The sequence below is a fragment of the Blennius ocellaris genome, assembly GCF_963422515.1.
Source record: "Blennius ocellaris genome assembly, chromosome: 12".
NCBI lineage: Eukaryota > Metazoa > Chordata > Actinopteri > Blenniiformes > Blenniidae > Blennius > Blennius ocellaris.
Genome location: NC_137661.1, coordinates 20,556,847 through 20,579,240, shown reverse-complemented (window position 1 = coordinate 20,579,240; position 22,394 = coordinate 20,556,847). Strand labels below are relative to the sequence as shown.

Sequence of the window (22,394 nt, the reverse complement as noted above, 5' to 3'; positions counted from 1 at the left end):
TCTAGATATCAGAAAAGGTCAAAGAGTTATGGTTAAGAGAGATGCACAAACCAAATCATTTCAGCAACACCATAGGAATATAAGGGTAAATAAGCTTTAAGGAAAGATACAATGATTCATTATCATTCATAGAAAAAAAAAAAGGAATACTGCTGTTCCCTCCAGTGCAGCTGCCTTAGTGATCAACTGTCGACATGTGCAGAATGATGTACATTGGGGAAGGAGGTTTATAGAAGCTGGACAGCAAAGTTCTGCTAAATCCAATTTTTTTAAACAGAAAAGCAGGCGTGTAAGTTGAAAAAAAACCAAAAACATAATCCTGGAGCATAACATGGAAGCAATGCTGTGGCTGTTAGCGCAGAAGCAGACAATGGGGAAGCCATGTTCTCTCATCTACTGAGGCCTTGTTCTCAGGGTTTCAATTAGGGCCTCCTGATTTCCCCAGGGGCCCCTCCCTCTCATGGAGATGCCTCATTAATAGAGAAAACACACACACACACACACACACACACACACACACACACACACACACACACACACACACACACACACACACACACACACACACACACACACACACACACACACACACACGTGGCATGCGGCAAAGCGTGAACGCACACACAAACAAACAGAGACCACTTTTGCTCTGGAGCTTACCCCTGACTTTTCATCGAAGATCTTGATCCCTCCAAACGAAACAGTCAGGAACACCTTCTGTTTGTGTTCTCCTTTAGACCGCGCTGCTGCAGCTACACCCTGAGAAGAACCACTCATGTTTTAAACAGAACATAACAGGATGTAACACAGTTACAGGCGCATGCATCAAAGGCCTCTCAGCTCTCCTGGCCAATGGTGGTTTTCTTGATAAATTAGGAATTTTGTCTTCAATTTGTCAATAACTGCCGATATCTGTCTTTCCAAAACGAGAAATCTGCCTCACATATTGGTGTCATTTTGTGATCAGACACTTTACAATGACATATTGAGAGAATGTGATACTTTTCCCCATGAACAGTCACCTCAATTGTCCTTTTGAGACATGTTTGTGTGATGGTGAGGTTTTAGCTTGTGAATTATAGCAGACACATCCTCTATCTACTCCTAATACCTCATCCATCACGCAAGTGAAAACACACTCGAAAACATTTTTGAGAGTAATGGCAGAGAAAGAGCACCTTCAAACCACAGGTTCAAAATCTGCAAGAGCATTTTTCACTGAAAGAAAAATAATGTGTTTAGTTGTTACCTTTCAAAAGTTATTCAACAGGAAAAACAAATATCAACCAAATGTCAAATGTCCATTTTCAAACCCCGTTCACTGCGTCGCAGCTCAATGTAACAGTTTTATATCTAAGCTTGTTAAAAGGCTTTATGGAAAATGTCACTTCATGACAACATGACTGCTTGAATGCACTGAACATGTCACCGCATACTGAGGATTTATAACTATAAGTGTACCTAAGGGTGGAGAGCAACCCCCCCCAACTCTATTTACATAGGTGAGTCACGAAAAGCAGAAGAGAAGACAGGAGCAACATCACAGAAATGAAGGTGTTGAGCTTGGTAAGGGAGGGGCGCCATGAAAGAAGAGATCAGAGAAAAAGAGTTGATGGATTTCCTGTCTGAATAAATGAGGAGACGGGAGGCTGTTTGATCAATGAGCTGTCTGTCCTCTTCTCACCCTTACAGGTCTAATGACGGGTAGGGTTGTGCTGCACCTAAACAAAACGTAAATGTGATTTTCTCAATTTAAATAACTTCTGCAGAATGAGTAAAAGGATAATTAATAATGGATAGGGCTTCTTTTCAGTCTCACTGTGTTTTCCAACTGTTCTACCGCACATTTGTAGAGGAATTATGTGAAATCAAGTCATTGCTGACGCGTGTGTATGTGTGTGTACATTTGTTTTAGGACATTAGAACGATGTAGAGTAACAGATACATGAAGTGTGTTGTGTGTCTCCCTAAATGTGGTTGATTCCTTATTAATCTATTTATAAATGAATATAAAATTATATCTTCCTCTTTTTTATCCTCACTTCTCTCTCTCTCTCTCTACCTATCATCCAAATGGTTCCCCTCCTACCTGCCTTCTCTCCTCTGTTAACTGCCCCATCTGTCTACCTCTCCCTCTAATTGTCCCTGTCCTTGCAAATGAGACATTCACCCCAATCCCCTTCTCTTCCATATGGCTAACCTGCTCACTCCTCCTCTATAGTTAGTCCTCATCCCTGAAAAAAAAAAAAAAATGGCCATGTTTCTCCTCTGCCAACTCACAGAAATTACCACAAACTCTACGTGGATGCACAAACACACACTGTGGGTCACATTTTGCACAACATGCATATTCAAAAAAACAAACTTTAGAAAATGCATGAAGTTGAACTATTCTAGGACAATGAAGGTGACTGACGCTCAGTTGTGGTTCAGCCGTCGCGGACAGTCTTTTTTTTTTTTTTTCTCCTCCATGCTGTGGTCTTTGACATGTTTGTTTTTAAAGATGTTTTAACTACTAAATTTTGGGACAGAATTGTCAGAGTAGGTACAAACAGGACAGTCGGACAGAGGGTGGCCTCGTTGTTGGTCCAGCAAATGTGCTGTGAAAGGAACTGCACCTGGGTTAACTATATGTTGTAACACTATTTTTTGAACATTTAATTTCAATGCTTCTACATATTCCTGGTAAAAAACAAAAAACAAAAACAAAAATCCTTTATAGTAGCGCATGGTGCTCCAGTTTTGACAATTTAAGCTTAATACTTAATATAGGTTAGACACACACCCACACAAGAGTTAAAACTATCACAGATACCCATGACACTGCGATGACCTTTCCACTGGATGAGCATCCTCAAAGTCAAAATATGTCACAGGAAATTTGATACCATTTTACAGGTACAGTAATAGGAGGAAATCTGATGTGAAAATACTCAGATCAAAATTATTTCACAATTCGTTGGGCATATATCAAGCGATAAATGAAGAAGTAGCCCACAGACACAAAAAAAATAACTATTATACTATATTTTAAGCCATTTAAGCTATAAAAAGTACACTCGCATTTAATTTGAGATAATCCCATAAAGAGGAGACGGTGAAATTCTTTTCTTACCTTGAGCTTCATCATCGAGTCCTGGCAGAGCTTGTCTCCACGGGCGGCAGTGACCTCGTCCAGGCCGATGAGCTTGGCCTTGTAGCGGACGCCATCGCCCTTAAAACGCCTGATGAGAGCTGCTTCACTGCGATCCTGCCCTGCAGATACACACACACATACACACACACGCTCTCATGCTGCAGTCTACAGTACATCTTCCAGTCAAGGACCCCAGAGCAGTGCTATTACCTCAGGATCATCAATCACCAACACGACAAAAGACTTGTGATCTTTGAAAAAAATAAAAAAATAAAAACAACCACAGCCCAGGTCAAAGCTCCTGAGCTTAGCGACATCTTTTTAGGCAGCTAAGTCATCGGTATCTTATGAATGACAGTGGTCAATACTCTCAGACACTAGGATCAATGATGTTCGGTGGGATTAGAGCGGACACTGTGACTGTTCTCCTTGGCCACTTCAACAAAATAATAGTGTGACATTTTGCTCTTATCGCCCTTGTCTCTTGCAGCCCTCCCTCTCCTCTCCCTCGCCATTGTGAACCAGGTTGTCGGCATTGTGAGCACGCAGTAGTGAGTGTCATATGTCGACCTTGCTCTTGTCCAGGGAAGTCTCTATGTTATCTCCTGCATTACTCTCCCAACATAATACAGAGCAAGTGAGAGAGAAAGCCGCCGTGAGTGAGGGAGCACTCCCCTTCTGCCGTGCTCTGTCTCCCTCCTCTCTCGACATCTTTCTTCCATTCTGTGTCTCTATCTCTGACCTGCAGCATGCAAACACTTCATCATCACATTTGGCATGGGGAAGAACTTGTGCGTTCGTGTAAGTCCCCGCATTGTGTTTCTGAGTGAGTATGTGTGACTGAATGACTGCGAGAGTGACAATGAGAAGGAAAGGCATAATGATAATGCTGTATATTCAGATAATATATGGAGGCATTAGTTCTGTTCTCCATAGCAGCCTGACTCTTGGAAGGTCATACTGATGGAGAGGTTCCACACCTCCTTTTCCCGTTCTTTCACACTCCATCCATTCACAGAAAGTCCCCACAGCATTGCAGCATAATGAGTCCTTTAACTTTAGCATCATGTTATGTGACGCTATTGAATCATCTCTGTCCAACTCTAATCTCCCACCTCCCTCCACTGTGTCTCACTTTGCCCACACACTGAAAAGACACAAATCTTGCATTTCAAATAGAGATTTGCTGTGGCAATACAATTCCTGACATTTGAGATTCCATAAGGTCTCATTATGACAGCGTAAGAGTTTTTTTAACAGCCCTATACTGTAAAAGCTAATGTATGCATGTGACTTCGATTTTAATGCAAAGTTAACAGCTTTAATGTATTTGGGTGTATTAAAGGCCACTTTTTAGTCTCAAAAGTTTCTATGCAAAGTTATATAAGAGAAGTCAGCAGATTTAAATGTGACATATTTAAGTCTGGCTGTTGTATAGCGGTAGCTTAGAACACTGCATCAATATTAATCGGATAGTCGTATTTCTCTCCTCCGGGACTTGTTAGACAGGTGTGCTAAAGCTAGGTGTGTGGCTTGACTTCCTGTTTCACTGATTTCTTCATTGGATTGGAAAAAAAAAAACAACCTCCAGGATGGGACAAACACTGCAAACTGGTGAATACATAAATAAATATGCTGTGCAAGTTTTCTTTGCTGAATTCGGTTGCTGTGTTTAGCTTTTCATGGACAAAAATGAGGTGGTGTTGTATGTTTGAGGCAGACTGTGAAATAAATAGGTTGGCCACATTATCGTGGTTCCATCACAATATAAATACGCTGTATGTTTTACCTCGTAACATGATTATTTGAAACAAATGACATAGGTGGTAGTTTGAGTGACTTTGTAAAAATTGGAATTGGAATTGCTGTTATTGAACTCTTGATACCCTTTACATCTGTTTTTGTTGATGCCCTACCTTTTTTACAAAACACCTCCATTCTGTGTGACAAAAACAGACCCCCTAATGCTTGCATCCCTAATCGCACCCTCTGTATGTACAGTATATTTTAATATAACCAAGCACTGCAAACACACCAACCACTGTGTCATCTCTAATCTCCAGGGAACAGAGAGAGCCAAGTGCACTGAAATATAGACGCATCATGATTATTACACAAAATCTGCCAAGGAGTAGCTCAGAAGACTTTGTGCACGGGAGATTTGTCTATTCGTGATAAATGATGGTCAGACAGACTGACATGTTTACCACGGTACATGTTTCAATGTAAAACAGGTAGACTCATAAGTTTGTTTTTTTAAAGTTGAAATTACTGCATCCTATAAATGCCCTCTGTCCTGCTTTAAGTATGTACAGAAAAATCCAGCATAAGATGTTTATTGATAACTCTACAAAGTGCTGTGAAAAATATATCTAATTGTAAGAAGCAGAGTGCAAGTTGTGAGCAAAGTGATATTTTTAAAACATGGTACTCAACACCTTTAAAGAAAAGGAGGAGTTGCTTAATTTCTCCTTTTCCAGTAAAGCCATTCTATCTAATGGGGGAATGTTCTAAAGGTGTTTTAGGAGCCAATGGCACTATATTTTGGTTACACCTGTATCTTGGTTCCAAAGTGTGATGTTGTTGTTACAAAGGAGACGCATGTTAAGCTCCATGTACATTTTGTACATCAAAATTAGTCGGCCAGTAGAACATGACTCAACGGATAATACATATAAATAATTCTATTGGGACTTTTCGTCAACTGAACTTCAGTGAATTAATACCACAATAGTTTCCTGCTGCTTTAAGACAGCAGTGCACCACCAAAACACATGACCACACCAGGGCGGATGGAAACGTAACAAGTGCATTGCTCTGAAAACTAATGAAGATGCTTGCTTAGTGTGACAGCGCCTCAGGTTTGTGGATATTAATCCATCTAAGAATAATCATCCCCTGTGAAGGAAAGCGGGACAAACTATCTGCACAAAAAATGGAACAAAACACATCACTCTCCTCCCCATTGATAAAAAAAACAAAAAAGAACAACACCTACGCACAGAGAAAGAGAGACTTACATGAATGCCATGTGGATGAACTCGTACCTCTGAGTTATTGAACAGACACACTCAGTCAGAGTCCTACTTGGACTAAATCACAACCGTCTGCCTCAGTCCTCGGAGACAAAGGAGCTGAAGAATATCCGTCCTTATTTTGGAGAGGGTGAGAGGGAACAGAGATTTCTATTGTGTCAAGTCTCAGCGGAGCTTAGAAAACAGTAAGCGATTAAACCACTGGAGGATTGTTCCCCTTCAAGACGAATGTGCTCATTTGAAGACATTTAAATATTGCCTTCATTAAATATAAAACAGTCCCCCGAAATGCGTATAAAGATGAATTCACACATAAACAAGCATGTTGAGAGTAACACTCAGCAGCTGTGAATACCTCCCCGTTACTTAAACCCATCACTTTCACACTGCATCAACAACATGAAACGCGTGACTGTATGTGAGAAACATATTCATAATTCTTTCACATCCAAACTCGGGCTGTCAGTCACATTAAAACACAACAGCTTTAAATGTTTTTGCCTGCTTCTGGAGACAAGACCAAAGAATGGAAACTAATACACACATATAAAGTTGTTTTTACATTGAATATATACGCAGCCCACGCATATTTGTAAAATTAATCTATTTCCAAAAAAATGTTTTCTATCAACGAGCATTGAAGGTACATTGCAGCATTGTTTGGTAAATAAATAAAAGTTCTGTTTACATTGAATGTTGTTAACTTAGTGTGTGTTCTCGAAGTCTCATAAAACATTTATATGGTTTATTTTTTCATTATGAACACAAGACTGCTGTTGTCTTACTTTCCTTTCTTGGTGCTTTGCTTGCACTTGAAGTGAATCAAACCTATGTATAAAACCACAAACCACAAGAAGAAGAAGAAGAAGAAGAAGAAGAAGAAGAAGAAGAAGAAGAAGAAGAAGAAGAAGAAGAAGAAGAAGAAGAAGAAGAAGAAGAAGAAGAAGAAGAAGAAGAAGAAGAAGAAGAAGAAGAAGAAGAAGAAGAAGAAGAAGAAGAAGAAGAAGAAGAAGAAGAAGAAGAAGGAGAAGAAGGAGAAGAAGAAGAAGAAGAAGGAGAAGAAGAAGAAGAAGAAGAAGAAGAAGAAGAAGAAGAAGAAGAAAAAATTAACTCATATTCTTGTCATAACATTTTTTAGCATAAGCATATCTTCTAAACCCTTCATGAATTCTATAAAATACAAAAACTACCAGAAAATCAAGATGTAAATGTTTGTGCCCATATCATTTCAGAGGATTAAGACATTTCTGCAGTTTGGCCAAACAGCTGAGAAGCTGCCAGATATTGAAAGCCGAGGTCTTGGAAGAAGAGGCAGAGGCACTCACTCACTGCAAAACTTTTTCTTTTATCAAATTCCAAATCAGGTAAAATCTGAAAAAAAATGCAGGCAGCCTAAATGTACGGAGATAAGAGTGTTAATATTCCATTGTGAAATGTAAGCATATTTTCATTTCATGACAGATGACAGATGATTCTGAAAACCACAGAAGGCCCCATTTTAACCTCATGTTTGGTTTGTCTGTTCTGGACTGCAGCAGAACGTTATAACACAGAACGTTCACTGGTTTTTATTTGCGTGTGTATTTTAGTCAAATTAAAAGCATGATTACATTTTCAAGCACTCGTCTGAGCATCTCGTTCTTGATTATTACACAGTGTGCACTGAGCACTACTTCCTCTGTGGGTATGTATCTGTGTGAGTGTTAAATAACAGTGGATGTGTCCTGCTGGTTTAGCCTCACTGGAACAGCGGTTTTCATTTGAGTTTGACATTTAGAGCCTACTCACTCCATCTGCATCCATCACCATGACTGTGGCTATACGCGCACGCATGTAGAGAAAGGAGAGAGAGAGAGAGCGAGAGAGAGAGAGAGAGAGAGAGAGAGAGAGCCAAGAGAGTGAGAGAAAAGGAAAAAAAAGAAAAAAGGTAGACAGGTGACAGGGTTACTCCTCCTGCTGAGTGGTTTATATTATTACCTTTTGGAAGCATGTTCTATAAAAGACCTCCCAGTGAAGGGAGCGTGTGTGAATGTGTGTCTGCAGGGGAAGCATTGAGTCTGCTGTAATTAAATGGCTTCTGCTGCTGCTGTGACCCCACTGAGCTTCAAACACAACTAATGAAAGAATCTTCCATTTCATCTGTTATGGAAGCTGTGCACACGCATGCACACACACACACACACACACACACACACACACACACACACACACACACACACACACACACACACACACACACACACACACACACACACACACACACACACACACACACACACACACACACACACACACACACACACAGACTCACACTTCTTTTCCTCTCACACATAAAGCGTTGGGCTCATAAACACATGTTAGCACACATCCTACTCACTATACCATGGCGCTAATGAAAGAATCTTCAAGAACATCAATCACAGGCGTCTACAGGTTCACACACAACATTTTATGACATCCACACTATCAAACATACATTTAAAGAAAACAACAACCAAAAAAACAAAACAAAACACTAGAGTTGTCACATCACAGTTTTTCCCGCGACAGGAAAGCGGCACAGTACAGTGTGTGTATGTTTGTGTGTCTGTGTGTGTATGACTGACAGTGCTTGGTATGTGGGGATGGTTATAACTGTCTGACAGAAGCAACAAGCAGAGAGGGGAGGATATAAAGCGGAGAGCAAAGGATGGATGGATGAGACGTGATGGATGGATGAATGAGCAGGGCCTCCTTTGGATAAAATGTCACTCAGGATTATAGTGCTATGACAGGCAGTACCCCCCCACACCCCCCACACCCCCACAAAGACATACAAATACACACAATCACGCACACACACTTCCACAGGTGATAGATGGCAGATGACTGCTGGTACAGTGCATCAAGCCCCCAAGGATTGCCCCAGGCAACTGTAACCTTCTGCCTCCTGCGTGGCCCTCCATCTCTCTCTCTCTCCACAGGATCTGAATGCTTTCTGACCTCATCTCCACAAAAGTTCCCATCCTTCCTTGTCTATGAGATGATCCTTCCCCTTTTGACGATTTACTAATAGATAGCAAACATGCAAAGGTTTCCACATGAGTGGCAGACATCTGGTGGGCGATACTAAGTTTAAACTGTCCTCCCTGTCAGCCCATACCACCAGGGCATTTCAATTACAGCACACAAGGACACGAGGACTAGCAAAGCACATAAAACATAGAAAGAAAAGAGCTTATACCAAACAAATATACCTTAAAGCAGGACATTGTGATCTCAACAAAAAACATTTCAATAAAGAGGAAACAAACACTGACATTGAGCTAAAAAAAAAATAAAAACATTTGTGAAAAAAGTCAATCTGTAAGAAATCCAAAACTGACTATATATTCACAAACGACCACACTTTGCTAACCCAGCTCCGCAGGTGCTACCAACCTTTCCGATTAAAACATTGTATGCTGAAATCAGATTAGATTGCTATTTTTGATTTCTGAGTTGATTAGGCCTACAATTTATTTGTGTTTTGGCTTTCATTTCTACCAGTGGCACTGCCGTCAGCAAAACAACTGCTCAGCGCTGAGAACCAACAACCAGAGTTACAATAAACTTTGATAAAATCAGCCAGACAGTTATGAACAAGCAGTGTCACATAATCTACTGTCTATATGTCCACTTAACAGCAGTGCACTCAGGAGTCTCGGTATTAATTCCCTACGAGAACGGCAAACTGTGCAGTTGCATAACTAAGTATGAAAGGTCAAAGTTTAACACGCTGTAAGAGGAAAAAAAAAAAGAAAAAAGAAAGAATGTTCAAAGGAGACAGTGTGAGCAACAAATTTTACTGTCTACTTTCAATCCATTTTTTGTTCAGTCAGCCTGCGGGTTTATGTGAAGCCCGTTTGATCGTCTGTCTTCTTGTGTTTCATGCTCTTATCAAACTTTTCTCTCAGCAACGTTGAGGCGTTCCTGGATCATAGCGAGCAACTTCGTGAATTATACGTGAAGGAAAGAAAAAGCCAAAAAACTACAGAGCAGTGGTGACAGCAGCAGAATGCAGGTTGTTTTGAAATCTTCCTTTTGATCATATTCAGTCCTGTTTAAATCAACAGTTGCCACTCCAGGAGGATTATTTTTTTTTTTTTGACAATCCAGTATTTGACTAAGGTCTGATAAAGGACCCCAACATGCCACATATTGGCCGGTGCAGGTCTTCACGCCGGCCTCACAGGTGCAGTGTTTTTTCAACCTTAAGAAGCACAGTGATCACGCAAGAAGTAGTGGAGTGTAAAGCATTTAGCTGTACGGCCAATAAGGCACAACAGTCTTGTTCATTAATTTCATTGGACATCAGAGACCGACACCATTAGCTTGAGGCCACTGAGTAAGAATATGGGAGGGGCGTAGCAGCTCCCGACAGCAAAGAGAGGCGACCTCACGTGGCCCCGCTTTGATTTGTAGCCCGCCACAGTGTTGGCCTCATATTCCTTACAGCACAATTTACTGATGCATCCATCAGTAATAGTGCATATCCGTTGCTGGTTGGTGTTCAGTGTTGTTTGTAGTGGCTGGTAAAGAGTGGCTGGAAAGCTTGTTTCACTGTGCTCCAGATGAAGAAGCACCCAGAGGCTCTTAACTACAGCTGGGATGGCTCCCAACAAACACTCAACAGCACATGAGGGAACCCGCCAGTTACTCTCCAATTAATCCTGCTTCTAAACCCTGCTGCTGAGCGTGTGTGTGTGTTTGTGTGTGTGTCTTGACGTGTGCGGGGTGTTTTTGTGCTTGCTTTATCTATCAGAGACTTGTTCAGATGAAGCACTCACTCATACCCACTCTCGCGCAGACTCCTTTAAACCCACAAAACAGCATGTGCCAAGAAAACAACAAGTTTCCCCTTCAGCTCCGTGCTGATTTCTGGCACATCGATTCAGCACCACAAAAGCTCACACTCGGCTGAGTGTACACACGAGCACACGCTGCAAAAATACAACCGTGGGTACTGAGGCGAAAACAGCGGGTGCAAAATGAGACGATAAAGAACTCATCAAATAAACGAGCACTGTGCCTTCACTGATGTGCGTTTCGCAACGTGACTGCTCTTCTGTTGCTTATTTTGCAGGTCTCAGGTTGCTAATGTAACCTGTGAAGGTAACAGCAAAATATATTTAATTCAGACCCACACGGTGTAGGTGGATCATGGTAGGATCCGTCTGTGAAATCACAGTCTTTGGAAGGAAACCCTTACGAGAAGATGCTGCACAGTGACCAATAAGACCTCTGGTGAATTCAATTCTTCTTCTCCCCCCTCCTCTCATCTCAGCACTTCCTCTTTCTCACAAATTTGTTTTGTTATCCATTTTTTCCCCGAGCTCCATTTCCTCACCCCCCCCGCTCTGACCTGCATGACAGGGCCACAGCCAGAAAACCTGAGCTGCCTGTGCGTGAAAGCGAGTGTGTCCTGAGGCGTCCAGCTCTCCTCTCTGGCAGAGAAACACTGAACAAATTAGAGCTGAAAAATACGTCGGGGACAGACGCAGCGCACTGGCCATTACCATCCCACTCGCCCTGACACACACACACACACACACACACACACACACACACACACACACACACACACACACACACACACACACACACACACACACACACACACACACACACACACACACACACACACACACACACACACACACACACACACACACACACACACACACACACGTTCTTTTTCAAGGTCACTGTTGAGTGGCAGTCAGAAAACTTTTGACGAGATTGTATGAGTTAGAGAAGACTAAATACTGTCTGTCTTGCGTTTCACTGGACGTTTCAAACCAAACCTCTGAAGTCAGGGTGTCACTTTCAGTTTACCACAGAGGGCACATACAACTCAGAGTGATGTACAAAAGATAATATAGTCATTAAATTGTGACAAATCTTGTGCACAGTGTGAGCAAAAGCGCAATTATAAATGTGATCTGTCACATTGTTCCACTATAAACTTGTCACTTTCTTCAGTATCTATGATTTACTGTTTTCATGCTCAGAGTTTGTAAGTTATTTTTTAAATATTCTTTATAATTTAGTCTTATGTTATAAAAAGAATACAAGAGTAAATTATATCACAATATCTCAATATTTCATTAATCTGTTTTTCTGAAATCTTATATAGAAATAGAACAACTTTTAGTTTACGTGTTAGGCATAGAAATTGGTGGAAATATATATATATATTTTTAGTAGCAAAAAAATTTATTTCTTTTTTTGGTAAAAATCTTGAAAGTCCTCGGTCCCGACACTTTAAGCTCAATCCTATATCAGTAAACAAGTTATTGTGGATTAGGGTGTGATTTTTATTTTATGACAGAGACCATGACATGCAGCCATAACATTCATGCCACATACTTTTTCATATCCCCCTGCTGATACGCAATGATGTGGAGAAGGCTTCAAAACTCCCGAGAAGAGTCACAACAGAGCTCACTCTTCTGTGTCTGCACATCTTCTGTTGCTTTCAGAGCTTTTGTCTGCAGAATACACTCAGCTGATGTACACACCTTGCTGATTAAGGGACAAATAGAGCCTCTATGTGGATGGTTTTGGAGAGCTAAAACCTGTTTTCATCTGAGGAAATGAATTTTGTTTTTTTTCAAAACACACACACACACACACACACACACACACACACACACACACACACACACACACACACACACACACACACACACACACACACACACACACACACACACACACACGGATTAAATCTCCTCTTGTACCCTTTCGTTTCATCTCATGCTCTTTATGTTCTGTACATTTCATATGAAATCAACAACAGTTCGGCTGAGAAAAAAAAAAAACATCGTCAGTATTTTCACATTTCCTTTATCCCTCCTCCTTCCTCTTTATCCACTACCTCAGCATCCTTCTGGTTTTCCAACACTCTTGGAGGTAAAGCTTGTTCCTCACCCCGGCTTTAATTACAAGGTAATTGGTCTCACAAACGAAGGGGAACACAGCCTGCAAAAGTGGATGCAAACAAGTGTTTCTATGTGTGTGCAAGTGTGTGTTGTTTTTGTGTGTTTTCTAGCTATGACAAGGTATCAAAGTGGTCTGCATGAATAGGCTGCTGGAGTCCTGTCATGTGACGTTCAAGCAGCCCCCCCCCACGACGGACTGCACTATCGGAGGCCCCTAAGCTGCCAGTCACACATGAACACAAATCTCAGTTCCACCTTCGGAGTCACGTTTAACTAGTGCTGAAAGAAGCCATCCAAAGCCTCCACCAAACACGTTCTGCTATCAAAAGAAGGAGAGAAGGCACCAAACACTTTGTCCTTGTCATTCTTCGCTTACCTGAACACACACAGACACACAGACACACAAAACCATCTGTTCAAACACTAAAAAAACACATCTGAGTGAAAAGTGTCAAAACTATTTGTTTCCTAAATCCCACTGTCTGTGTGAACAGGAGGTGTGCTTATGTGTGTGTCTGTATACGTACAGAGAGGGTTGTCTGTGTGTGTGTGGTGTGTGTGTGTGTGTGTGGTGTGTGTGTGTGTGTGTCGCTGTCAAACAGTGCTTCTCTCAAAGCATTAAAAAACACAGGTAACTCCTGAAAACGCAGCAGTCCTCCTTTCATGCCGAGGCGAGCATGCCAGTACAAAGCCTCCTCTTATGTCTGTCATCTCCCCTAAAATATAGGAATCAGTTGAAGTTCCCCTCTCTATGCTTCCCTATCTCATCTTGTGTAATGATCCCTCTCGCTTCATTCACTCAGCCAGGGTCCTGGCAGAAGGGGACAGAGCAAACGAAGGACTGGCAGATATCATACAGCATTAAAAAGGAATAAAAAGGAAAAGGAGGTTCTGCCATCTGTCAGAGTCTCTCTCTGTTTCTAACTCTCTCTTATCTCTTCACTGTCCACACACCATCATCAATTCTACATCTTCTCAGTGCAGCTTAAATTAAAGTGCTTTTATTCCCTGTTAAAAGGAGCTTAGAAAAAAATGTGTTCTCTGCTTTTTCTTTTACTTTTGGGCCCGAAAATCATGTATCACATCATGAGGAGAGGAAGCCAGCGGCTCCCTGTCCAACCTGATGGAGATACAGCAAATGCAGAGAAGAAAGGAACATGTCCAAAACGAAGTGCACCAAGCAAGTACCAATATAGCTTAATTTTCTTCCAAAACACCTTGACAATGTAATTAAAGCCAAAAACGTAAAGGGTCGGTGCAGGTATGAAACTTTGAGACAAGCAACGTTTTGTCACTAATTGAAATTCCTTGTTTTCTCATCTGTCTTCATAATTATAGGCGTACATAATTGAGGTAATCTTTTGTAAATTAAACATGTAAAGTAATACAATATGGAGAAAGATAAAATATCACTTATTTCAATACTTTTTTAAAGGTTTGGCGTTTTTGAAATTAAAAGGGCATTAAAGAAAACCACAGAGCCGTTCTAAAGTTTTAATGTGAGAAAGCTTTGTAGGAATCTCTGAGTTGATTTGTTTTTTTACATTTCATGACTTGCATTGGCTGGAACAAAACTGTGAATGAGCACTGACACCGAGTATTGAACGGGCCCTCGGGCTACATTTGTAAATGCCACAGTATTGATAAGTTCCAACATTATTGTTTTACTCATGGGTGTTTTTGAACTTTTTGGAGTGATTTGTTAAGACACTGCTCTGTGTGTGTCTGGCCTGTGTGACACCGACTGAAGTCAGCGCAGAGCGGAGCAAAGAGGTCACTGTGGAGACAGCAGAAAAGACAACCAGATGACGAGAATAAAACTTGACGGCTGCAATATCTGCACTCATTACTGTCAGCAAGTGCAATGAAACCTTCATGAATAAAATGTCAATACTTTATTATACAGCAGATCAAACAAGTATAAATATTTTGAAAGAATTGTTTTGATCTACTCTGTTGAACGTGTCCTCCCCATCGCTGATGTATACGCACTGTGTGCTTCATCAACTTACAGCAAATTGTTACAAACCAGCTGAAATTAAAGCTGTCTGTTGGACATATCCTGAAATTAGGAAACGAGTTCGGGAGCTCCTGGGCGGCAGTAGCAGCACGTCCTCTTTGGAAGGGAATCCACATCTGCAGCTCAGGGACGAGCACCAAGGACAGAGGAAATAAATGTGGATGTATTTTAATTATTCATGTTTAACCCAATAAAAAAATTTATTCCTTTAAAAAACAAAAAAAGTGCCATTATAAGCACCAGCTAATTGTGCATTTCCTCTTTTTGCTGGAGCCTGTCTGTTGGACCTCATCACATCTGATCATGAATCGTTTCACCGTTTTCTGTTTCCCCGAGCCACTTTTGATAGATGTCCACCACTGTAGACCAGGAACACAAGGAATGAGCTGCATTTTTGGAGACACTTGCATCCAGTAGCCTAAAAATTTGGCACGTCAAACTTTCTGAACTTTTCCTGTTTTTTCTGCTACATCTTTGTTCTTAACAATTTGATGGGAAAATGTCCACTTGTGGCCTATGAACAAGTGCCATTCTAAAACAATATTCAGTCTTGTTCGGTTCACTTATCAGTTGTATTGTCATGACTGCTGCGTCATGACATTGTTTAAATTCTAAATGTTGTAATTAGTTATATTTTTATTAACTTGTGCTCATCCTGCAGAAGTGTGAGCGCCACCTGTAGATTGGCTGAATAACTGGAAACCACTAGAAGAGAAGTTTGTTACTGATACATCGTAAACAAGACATTCAGTGCAGGAGAATCTTTGCTAAAAGGGATGAAATAGAAAAAAAAAAAAAAAGCCTATAATTACCCATGCCAATCATACAACGAAAGAATGACAGCGCTTCCTTACGCCACCAATAAAGATTGTGTCTCAACTCCCTGTATGCAACTTCTCTGTCTCGGATGAGAACTAAACATACTGTGTGTTTTGAGGAGGCTGAAATAGAAAACAGCAGCCTGTCAACCTCAAACAAATAAGAAATGCCCTTTCAACACGCAGTCCTTCAACCAGCACAGCAGGGTGAGAGTGTCGGCCTCTATTAAAGCCTGCATGTGACATTGGGACATTTTCCTTTTGTGAACATCATGAGCAGGGAGCTAACTGTTGCTATGGAAACCGTAGTTAGTGATGTGGTGGGCAAAGCCACCCCAACTAGTGTGGAGGAGAGCACTAAACACTGAGAGGATCACAGAGTATACAAGCTGCACGTGAGTGTGCACGCACACACACACACAGTTTGAAAAGCAAATAAAGGCTTTTTCTTGATATATATTTTTATCTCTGAGTCAGGCATTTTGAATGCTAATTCATTGTGGTCACATTTGAAAGCTAACACAAAGCTTTTTGAACACAGGAATAAAGGCAGAAGAGTGTGTCATTGGAGCTGCTGCACAACCAGAGGAGGATGCAGGTCTGCCAAGGGAGAGACAAGATACCTGCCTGGGAATAGGATTGATCATGTCATCCCATCCTTACTTTGACTCTCAAGATTGAAAGGTAGACGTATGAACAGTCATGGATGACAAAATAGCAGGAGGGGCAGACAACAAGATGGACCATACATTTTCCGGAAATATACTTAAGTGAGGGAAAGGAACAAAAGATCACGAAAGGACAGAGGGAGGAGGGATAGAGACGAGACAGAGACTAATGATAAAAGAGAGAGAGAAAGAGAGAGACAGAGATAGAGAGACAGAAACTATAAAGAGTGATGGGGAAGAGAAAGACAGAGAAGGAGAAAGAAAAAAGAAGAGATAATTTCTTTCCTTTAAAAGAAAGACAATGGAAAAGAGATGGAGCGATAAGGCAAACGAAGAAAATGGGATAAAAAGAAAGTACATAAAAATTGAGAAAGAAAGCAAATATAAGAGAAGAAAAAGACAGAATAAAAATAAGTAGACAACACGGAAAGGAGGTAGAAAAGACGATATGAGATTGTGGCTGTAAGTGAAGAGAGAAAGAGAAAAGGGGAAAAAAGAGAGAAAAAGAAAGGAGAGACGTGTGGAGTAAGATGAGATGGGAAGATATATGCGAAGATGAAAAATAGAGATGTAAGGAAGAAGCGAGTGGATGAGAAAAAAGCAATGGCGTAGAAAAAGAAAAACTTAAGCAAAGTCATGTCAGAGAGGAGAGAGAGAGAGAGGGAGAGAGAGAGCGCGCGAGAGAGATGGTTGTTACCTCTAAATATAGTTTTAGTGCTGGAAAAGCCTAATTTCTTTGTGGCCCAAGAGTCCCCCCGGCATTCACTCCTGGACTCCACTGACAACCACAAAAGCAGACGGCCAATTCAATTCAATCTCTGTCTGATTGGAGGGAACAGATCTGATTACCTCTCATAGAAGGCACACACCCGCGCGCGCGCACACGCCCACACAAACACCGAGTTACTCACACAAACTGAAAATGCCGCTGTTTGTGCTCGAAGATTCCCTGGGGAAAGATACCAGAGTAAATGGCTGCGGTGATTGTGCCAGATAGACTGGATGTGTGCATAATACCCACACCACGATGATAATGTGTTTGCTAATCGCACACCAGAGACAAGCAAACACACACCCACACACATCCACGCACGGAAACACAAAAGGCTAACAGCTGCACAGCTATAACCCTTAACCACTCTTCTCGTGCCGCTGGCTGCCAGCTCCAGTGTAGAAATACCCTCCCACACATCCTCCGCCAGATCTCGACGTGGGAGAGTCGTGACGTTTCGGAGTTGCGGTGACAGTTGACTGTGTGTTAACCATGTTTCAAGTTATTATAACTGATAATCATTTTTCCTGACGCCTCATGAAGGACAGGCGGTTATCAGTGAATGTTTAATTAAAACAGTTAATGATGCTATGGAGACAACACTGTGCGTAGAAAACATCAATTTCCACCACTGTTTGGCTGGAGGAGGTGATACAAGCTGTCAAAAGCAGTGGAGATTATGTTCACATTCAGGTTACTGCTAGTTACCTGACAAATTGGCTGCATTCCATTTAAATTGAAAGCACCTTCAGAAATCTTGAGTTACCAGCATTTGGATAGCTGTAAATTTACATTATAACTTGTGTGCATACTGTATCAACAACAAGAGCAGAATGCCAGCTTCACAGAGAAAAGTTTATCACTGCTCATTCACCAAGTGGGATTTCACTATTTTGAGTTGCTCTTTTATTTGGTTTCATCAGAATGGAGGCACTAAAGAAGCTGAACTTCACGCTGAATTGACTGCAAATAAACACTGTAGACTATTTGTTTTTCAGATGTTTTATGACTGAACTAAATGAGAACACTGTAAAATAAAACAAACCCTCAACACGCCAACTCGTTAGCAAACCCCTCTTTTGTATCATGTTTTGACTACCAACTGGAAAACCTCCGGAGGGCGAAGCTGAAAAAGCAGAGCATAAGTTGAGGAGCCGTTCTGCAGCGGCTCGAGTGTAATCCCTGATTACATTAATTACACTACGTTTGACAAAATGCGGCGTCGCGGAGACGCCGCGCCGTGGTGTCAGAACGATTCGTCTGCGCGGGGAAAGTGGGAAATGCGATTCAAAGACTCCCCAGAGTAAGGCGTCCACGCTTCATCATACTTCATTAGCAAGGTGGGCGCTGAGATGGAAAAGTTTTAAGTGGAGACAAAACTGTCTGCAGCTGTCGGGTTCTCCACAAATGTCAAATTGGCACGCTGTTCAAATGTGACACTTTCATAAAAGTGTTTGCACTGGCAGACTGTCAGCTCCATGTTTTATTGATAATGAAGACTATCAAAATGAGCTTCACTAAAAACAAGCAAACAAAAAAACTGTTCAACGAAAGAATAAACTCCTCACTTCATTCTTCTCATTCCCTTAACTTCAAGGCTGTGATCAGGAGAGAAAGAAATTAACAGGCCGATGTAAAAGAGAGGTGGCGGGGAGAGGAATGTGAGAGGGATGAGAGGTGGAGAGATGTAATCTCTCTGGTTTTATTAAGGATTAATGAAGACTATTTACCTCAATAGTCGACTTGAACCAATAAGACTGACTAATTCAATGCTCAAGAAAGCACAAAACGGCACTTATTCCACTCAGGTCGGGGTTATCGCTACTATGTCGTGCTAATTCAATAAAAACCGTCTACTACCAGCGGAAGAAGGACTGTCAGAATAGTCACCCCTGACCTCTCAAATGAAATGCACGTGCACACAGGCTCACTCTCTTACAGCGATGCACGGATGCCCTCCGTGATTAATGTGTGACACGTAGCAGTCCCATCGTCTTTTTCATTACATTCTTCTCCACAGAAGTGTGAAACAAAGGCCTGAGATTAAACAGCTCCCATTCACATCGACTCATTAGTCTCTCTTACTCGCACTCACTCTTCATGATCAGTCTCTCCTCTGCGTCTCACTTATCCAGGACAAGGTCATTTAGGAGTTTGAGGATTGGAAGGAGGAGGAGTAGGAGGAGGAAGAGGAAGAAGAGAAACAGGCTATGCGAAGAGCTGGGGAACCCTCCTACAGTGATTTCTGACAACACCAAAGCCTCCGTTTAAACTCGAATGACAATCAGCGATTGGGGTGATATCTATTTTCAATGAACACCAGACACAACGGAGACATATGGAAGACAGCTGGACAGGAACATGTACGCAAGAAACAGGAGCGATTCCAGTTCATGCATGAAGCACGTTAAGAAGGTTTCATATTCCCGGAGAACGTGTGCGTTGACTTGTGTGTGGTATGTGATTGCATTCGACTTTCATCACCCTGCTGAGAGTGTGTGCTTGCATGTATGTGTGTGCGTGTGCCGGTATGTCTGTCAGGAAGAATGACCCAGATCAGAGGAGAGATGAATGTGAATCTGAAGCCGAGCAAAATGTACGTTCCATTTGTACAAAGAAAAGAGTTACAGATAGAGGCCAGCTATAAAGAGGCGCGTGTGGGGTGAAGGAGGTCAGAGTGAGAGAGAGCGAGTCGGGCGAGAGAGGGGTTGAGACAAACAAGGGGGTGGAAACAGAGAGTGTAACAGACACGGACGGCCAGAAGGGGCAAGGAACATAATGTGAAAGACATAGAGAAGAGGGAGAGAAAGAAATAGAGACAGAGCCAGAGGTTACAGAGAGAGAGGTAGAGAGAGAGAGAGAGACAGAGACAGAGAGAGGCGGGGGGCAGAGAAAGGGAGAGAGGGAAACCCTCAAGTCTCAATGCTGAAGGCAAACCATTCATCTTCCCTCTCATATGCTCTTCTGGGCTTCAATCCCAGTTCCATAGTGTGTGTGTGTGTGTGTGTGTGTGTGTGTGTGTGTGTGTGTGTGTGTGTGTGTGTGTGTGTGTGTGTGTGTGTGTGTGTGTGTGTGTGTGTGTGTGTGTCTGTGCGCATGCGGACACACTTCTTCTAAATATGGAGAGCAGTGTAAATGATGAACATGATCTCCATTGCAGCAGAACAATACTGCTCCTAAATAGGACATGAGAGGCATTCAGTCTTCACTCACACACACATTGTGTATGGTGACGGGGAGGTGAGGTGGGCCGCAGCTTGTTTGCAGGGGCTGTGGCAGCACGCCGCGCGCAATGAGGCATCTGCTGCAGGTGATAGCAAGTGTGTGTCTCTGTATAGTCACGTGCGTCCACTCAGTGTCGTTCCCGAAGGCGTCCGATGACTTTTCTTTTTCCCTGACATCAATCAGATGCTTATTCAGAGAACGCCAGGCGTCACTCTCGCTGTCGGGCAGGTGGCACCAAGCAGCTGGATGGTGGCTGCTCGCCTGCTCCCTGGCTTCACCTCTGCTCTAGGACCATGCAGGCTTGATCTGCTACACCTGCTAGCAAAGACTCTCTGGAGCATTTCACACCTGGACTATTTTTTTTTTAAAGCTTCTCACTAAACAATGTCCACACCTGTTTGGGTGCAACCTGCTGTGCTCGAACACACCTGTTAATTATCTGTGAACAACAGCAGGCCTGCGTTCTGTTGTCACACACAAGAAACCATCGGTAGGAAATTCTATAAGTGATGATGATTAATGAGGACAGAGGGAGGCACAGTAAAATAATGGTCAGCACTGTTGTTTCAGAAGTCCAGACCTGCTGATTGATATGTAATTCTCAGAGTTTGCATGTTCTCCCTGTGTCTGTGAAGCTTTCTTCCAGGTACTCTTGCCATCATCCACACGCATGCTTGTTACTTGGTGACTCAGAAATGTTGTTTGGAGGTGATTTATTTGATGGATTAATGATCCATCTAAGGTCCCCTTCATTTGACCAGTGTCAGCTGGGATAGCCTGTCTCCATGCTACCTTAGTTAGAGTTTAGATATGGATTAATGAATGGATAAAAAAAAGCAGCCGATGAAGGTGTGTATGTGAACCAATGTGGTTGTATGAGTTATCTCTAATCCATGTTGGGGGTTCAATATTGCAAAGAAAAGACTTATTGAAATCACATTACCCTTCCCACCTTCCCTGCGAACAGGTGATTTGGTACAGGCTTCGTACAGAAGACATGATGACACGATGCAGTGGGGAAAGCACCCCAGCAGATAATAGAATTAATGACAGCTGAAATCCATTTAGCTGCTGCCATGTCAGGGTATTGTGCATGCTGACTCACAGTCCCGTAACACCTTTGCTTTCCCTACTTTAGGAGCGTCTGCTGTGAAAAGGGCTCTCTCCTGCAACACGAAGGAGGTGAATCAAACGATGTCTCTCCTCATTAAGTAATAATTGAATTAATCTCATCATCGCTTTCGCTAAATTATGTGTCATTAGTAATACATTTAGAGCAAGTTTCCAAAGCTTGTCTCTGACTGTGCGACAGGTGTGACGCTGCACCTACCCTTCCTTTTGGAGTCCCGTCTGACGCTGCTGGGCCTGACCGCTGGCTGTAGCTCTGTCTCTGTTGACATCCTCAGGCTCCAACTGGGCGAAACTCCGCTGCGTTTGGCTCAGCTGGGGTCCGCTGGGCTTCGAGGGTCCAGTTCACAGCGTCAGTGTCGGCTGTGGGTGCGTGGGCGCCGTGTACGTGCGTGGAGGCGCCAGGTGTGTGCGTGGGCACACAGGCTCATGGGAGAGGAACGGGCTTCAGCCCTGACACGACATCCCACACACACCCACAGAGAGCTGCGGGAGACAGACAGGAAGAAACAGGTTTGCCTCAGTTAGGTGGTGCTCGCTCTTGGCAGGAGAAATCTTGAGAGAGTCCTCAGCAGGCATGAGAATGAGCTTGTTTCTTGAGGAGATGTTGCCCATGGTAACAGAGAG

General features: G+C 42.3%; 1 protein-coding gene across 2 annotated transcripts in view; it reads right to left on the bottom strand.

Annotated features, from left to right (window-relative positions):
- dab1a (DAB adaptor protein 1a) overlaps nt 1-22,039 on the bottom strand; it is a gene marked incomplete at both ends in the record, with an annotated part of 58,595 nt that extends 36,556 nt beyond the window's left edge. For both annotated transcript variants that reach the window (XM_080506803.1, XM_080506804.1), the window contains 3 exons: nt 661-759; nt 3,116-3,255; nt 21,970-22,039. In XM_080506803.1, the coding sequence (XP_080362929.1) occupies nt 661-759; nt 3,116-3,255; nt 21,970-22,039 (309 nt within the window). The remainder of the gene's footprint in view (nt 1-660; nt 760-3,115; nt 3,256-21,969) is intronic.
- Nucleotides 22,040-22,394: the final 355 nt, after the last annotated feature.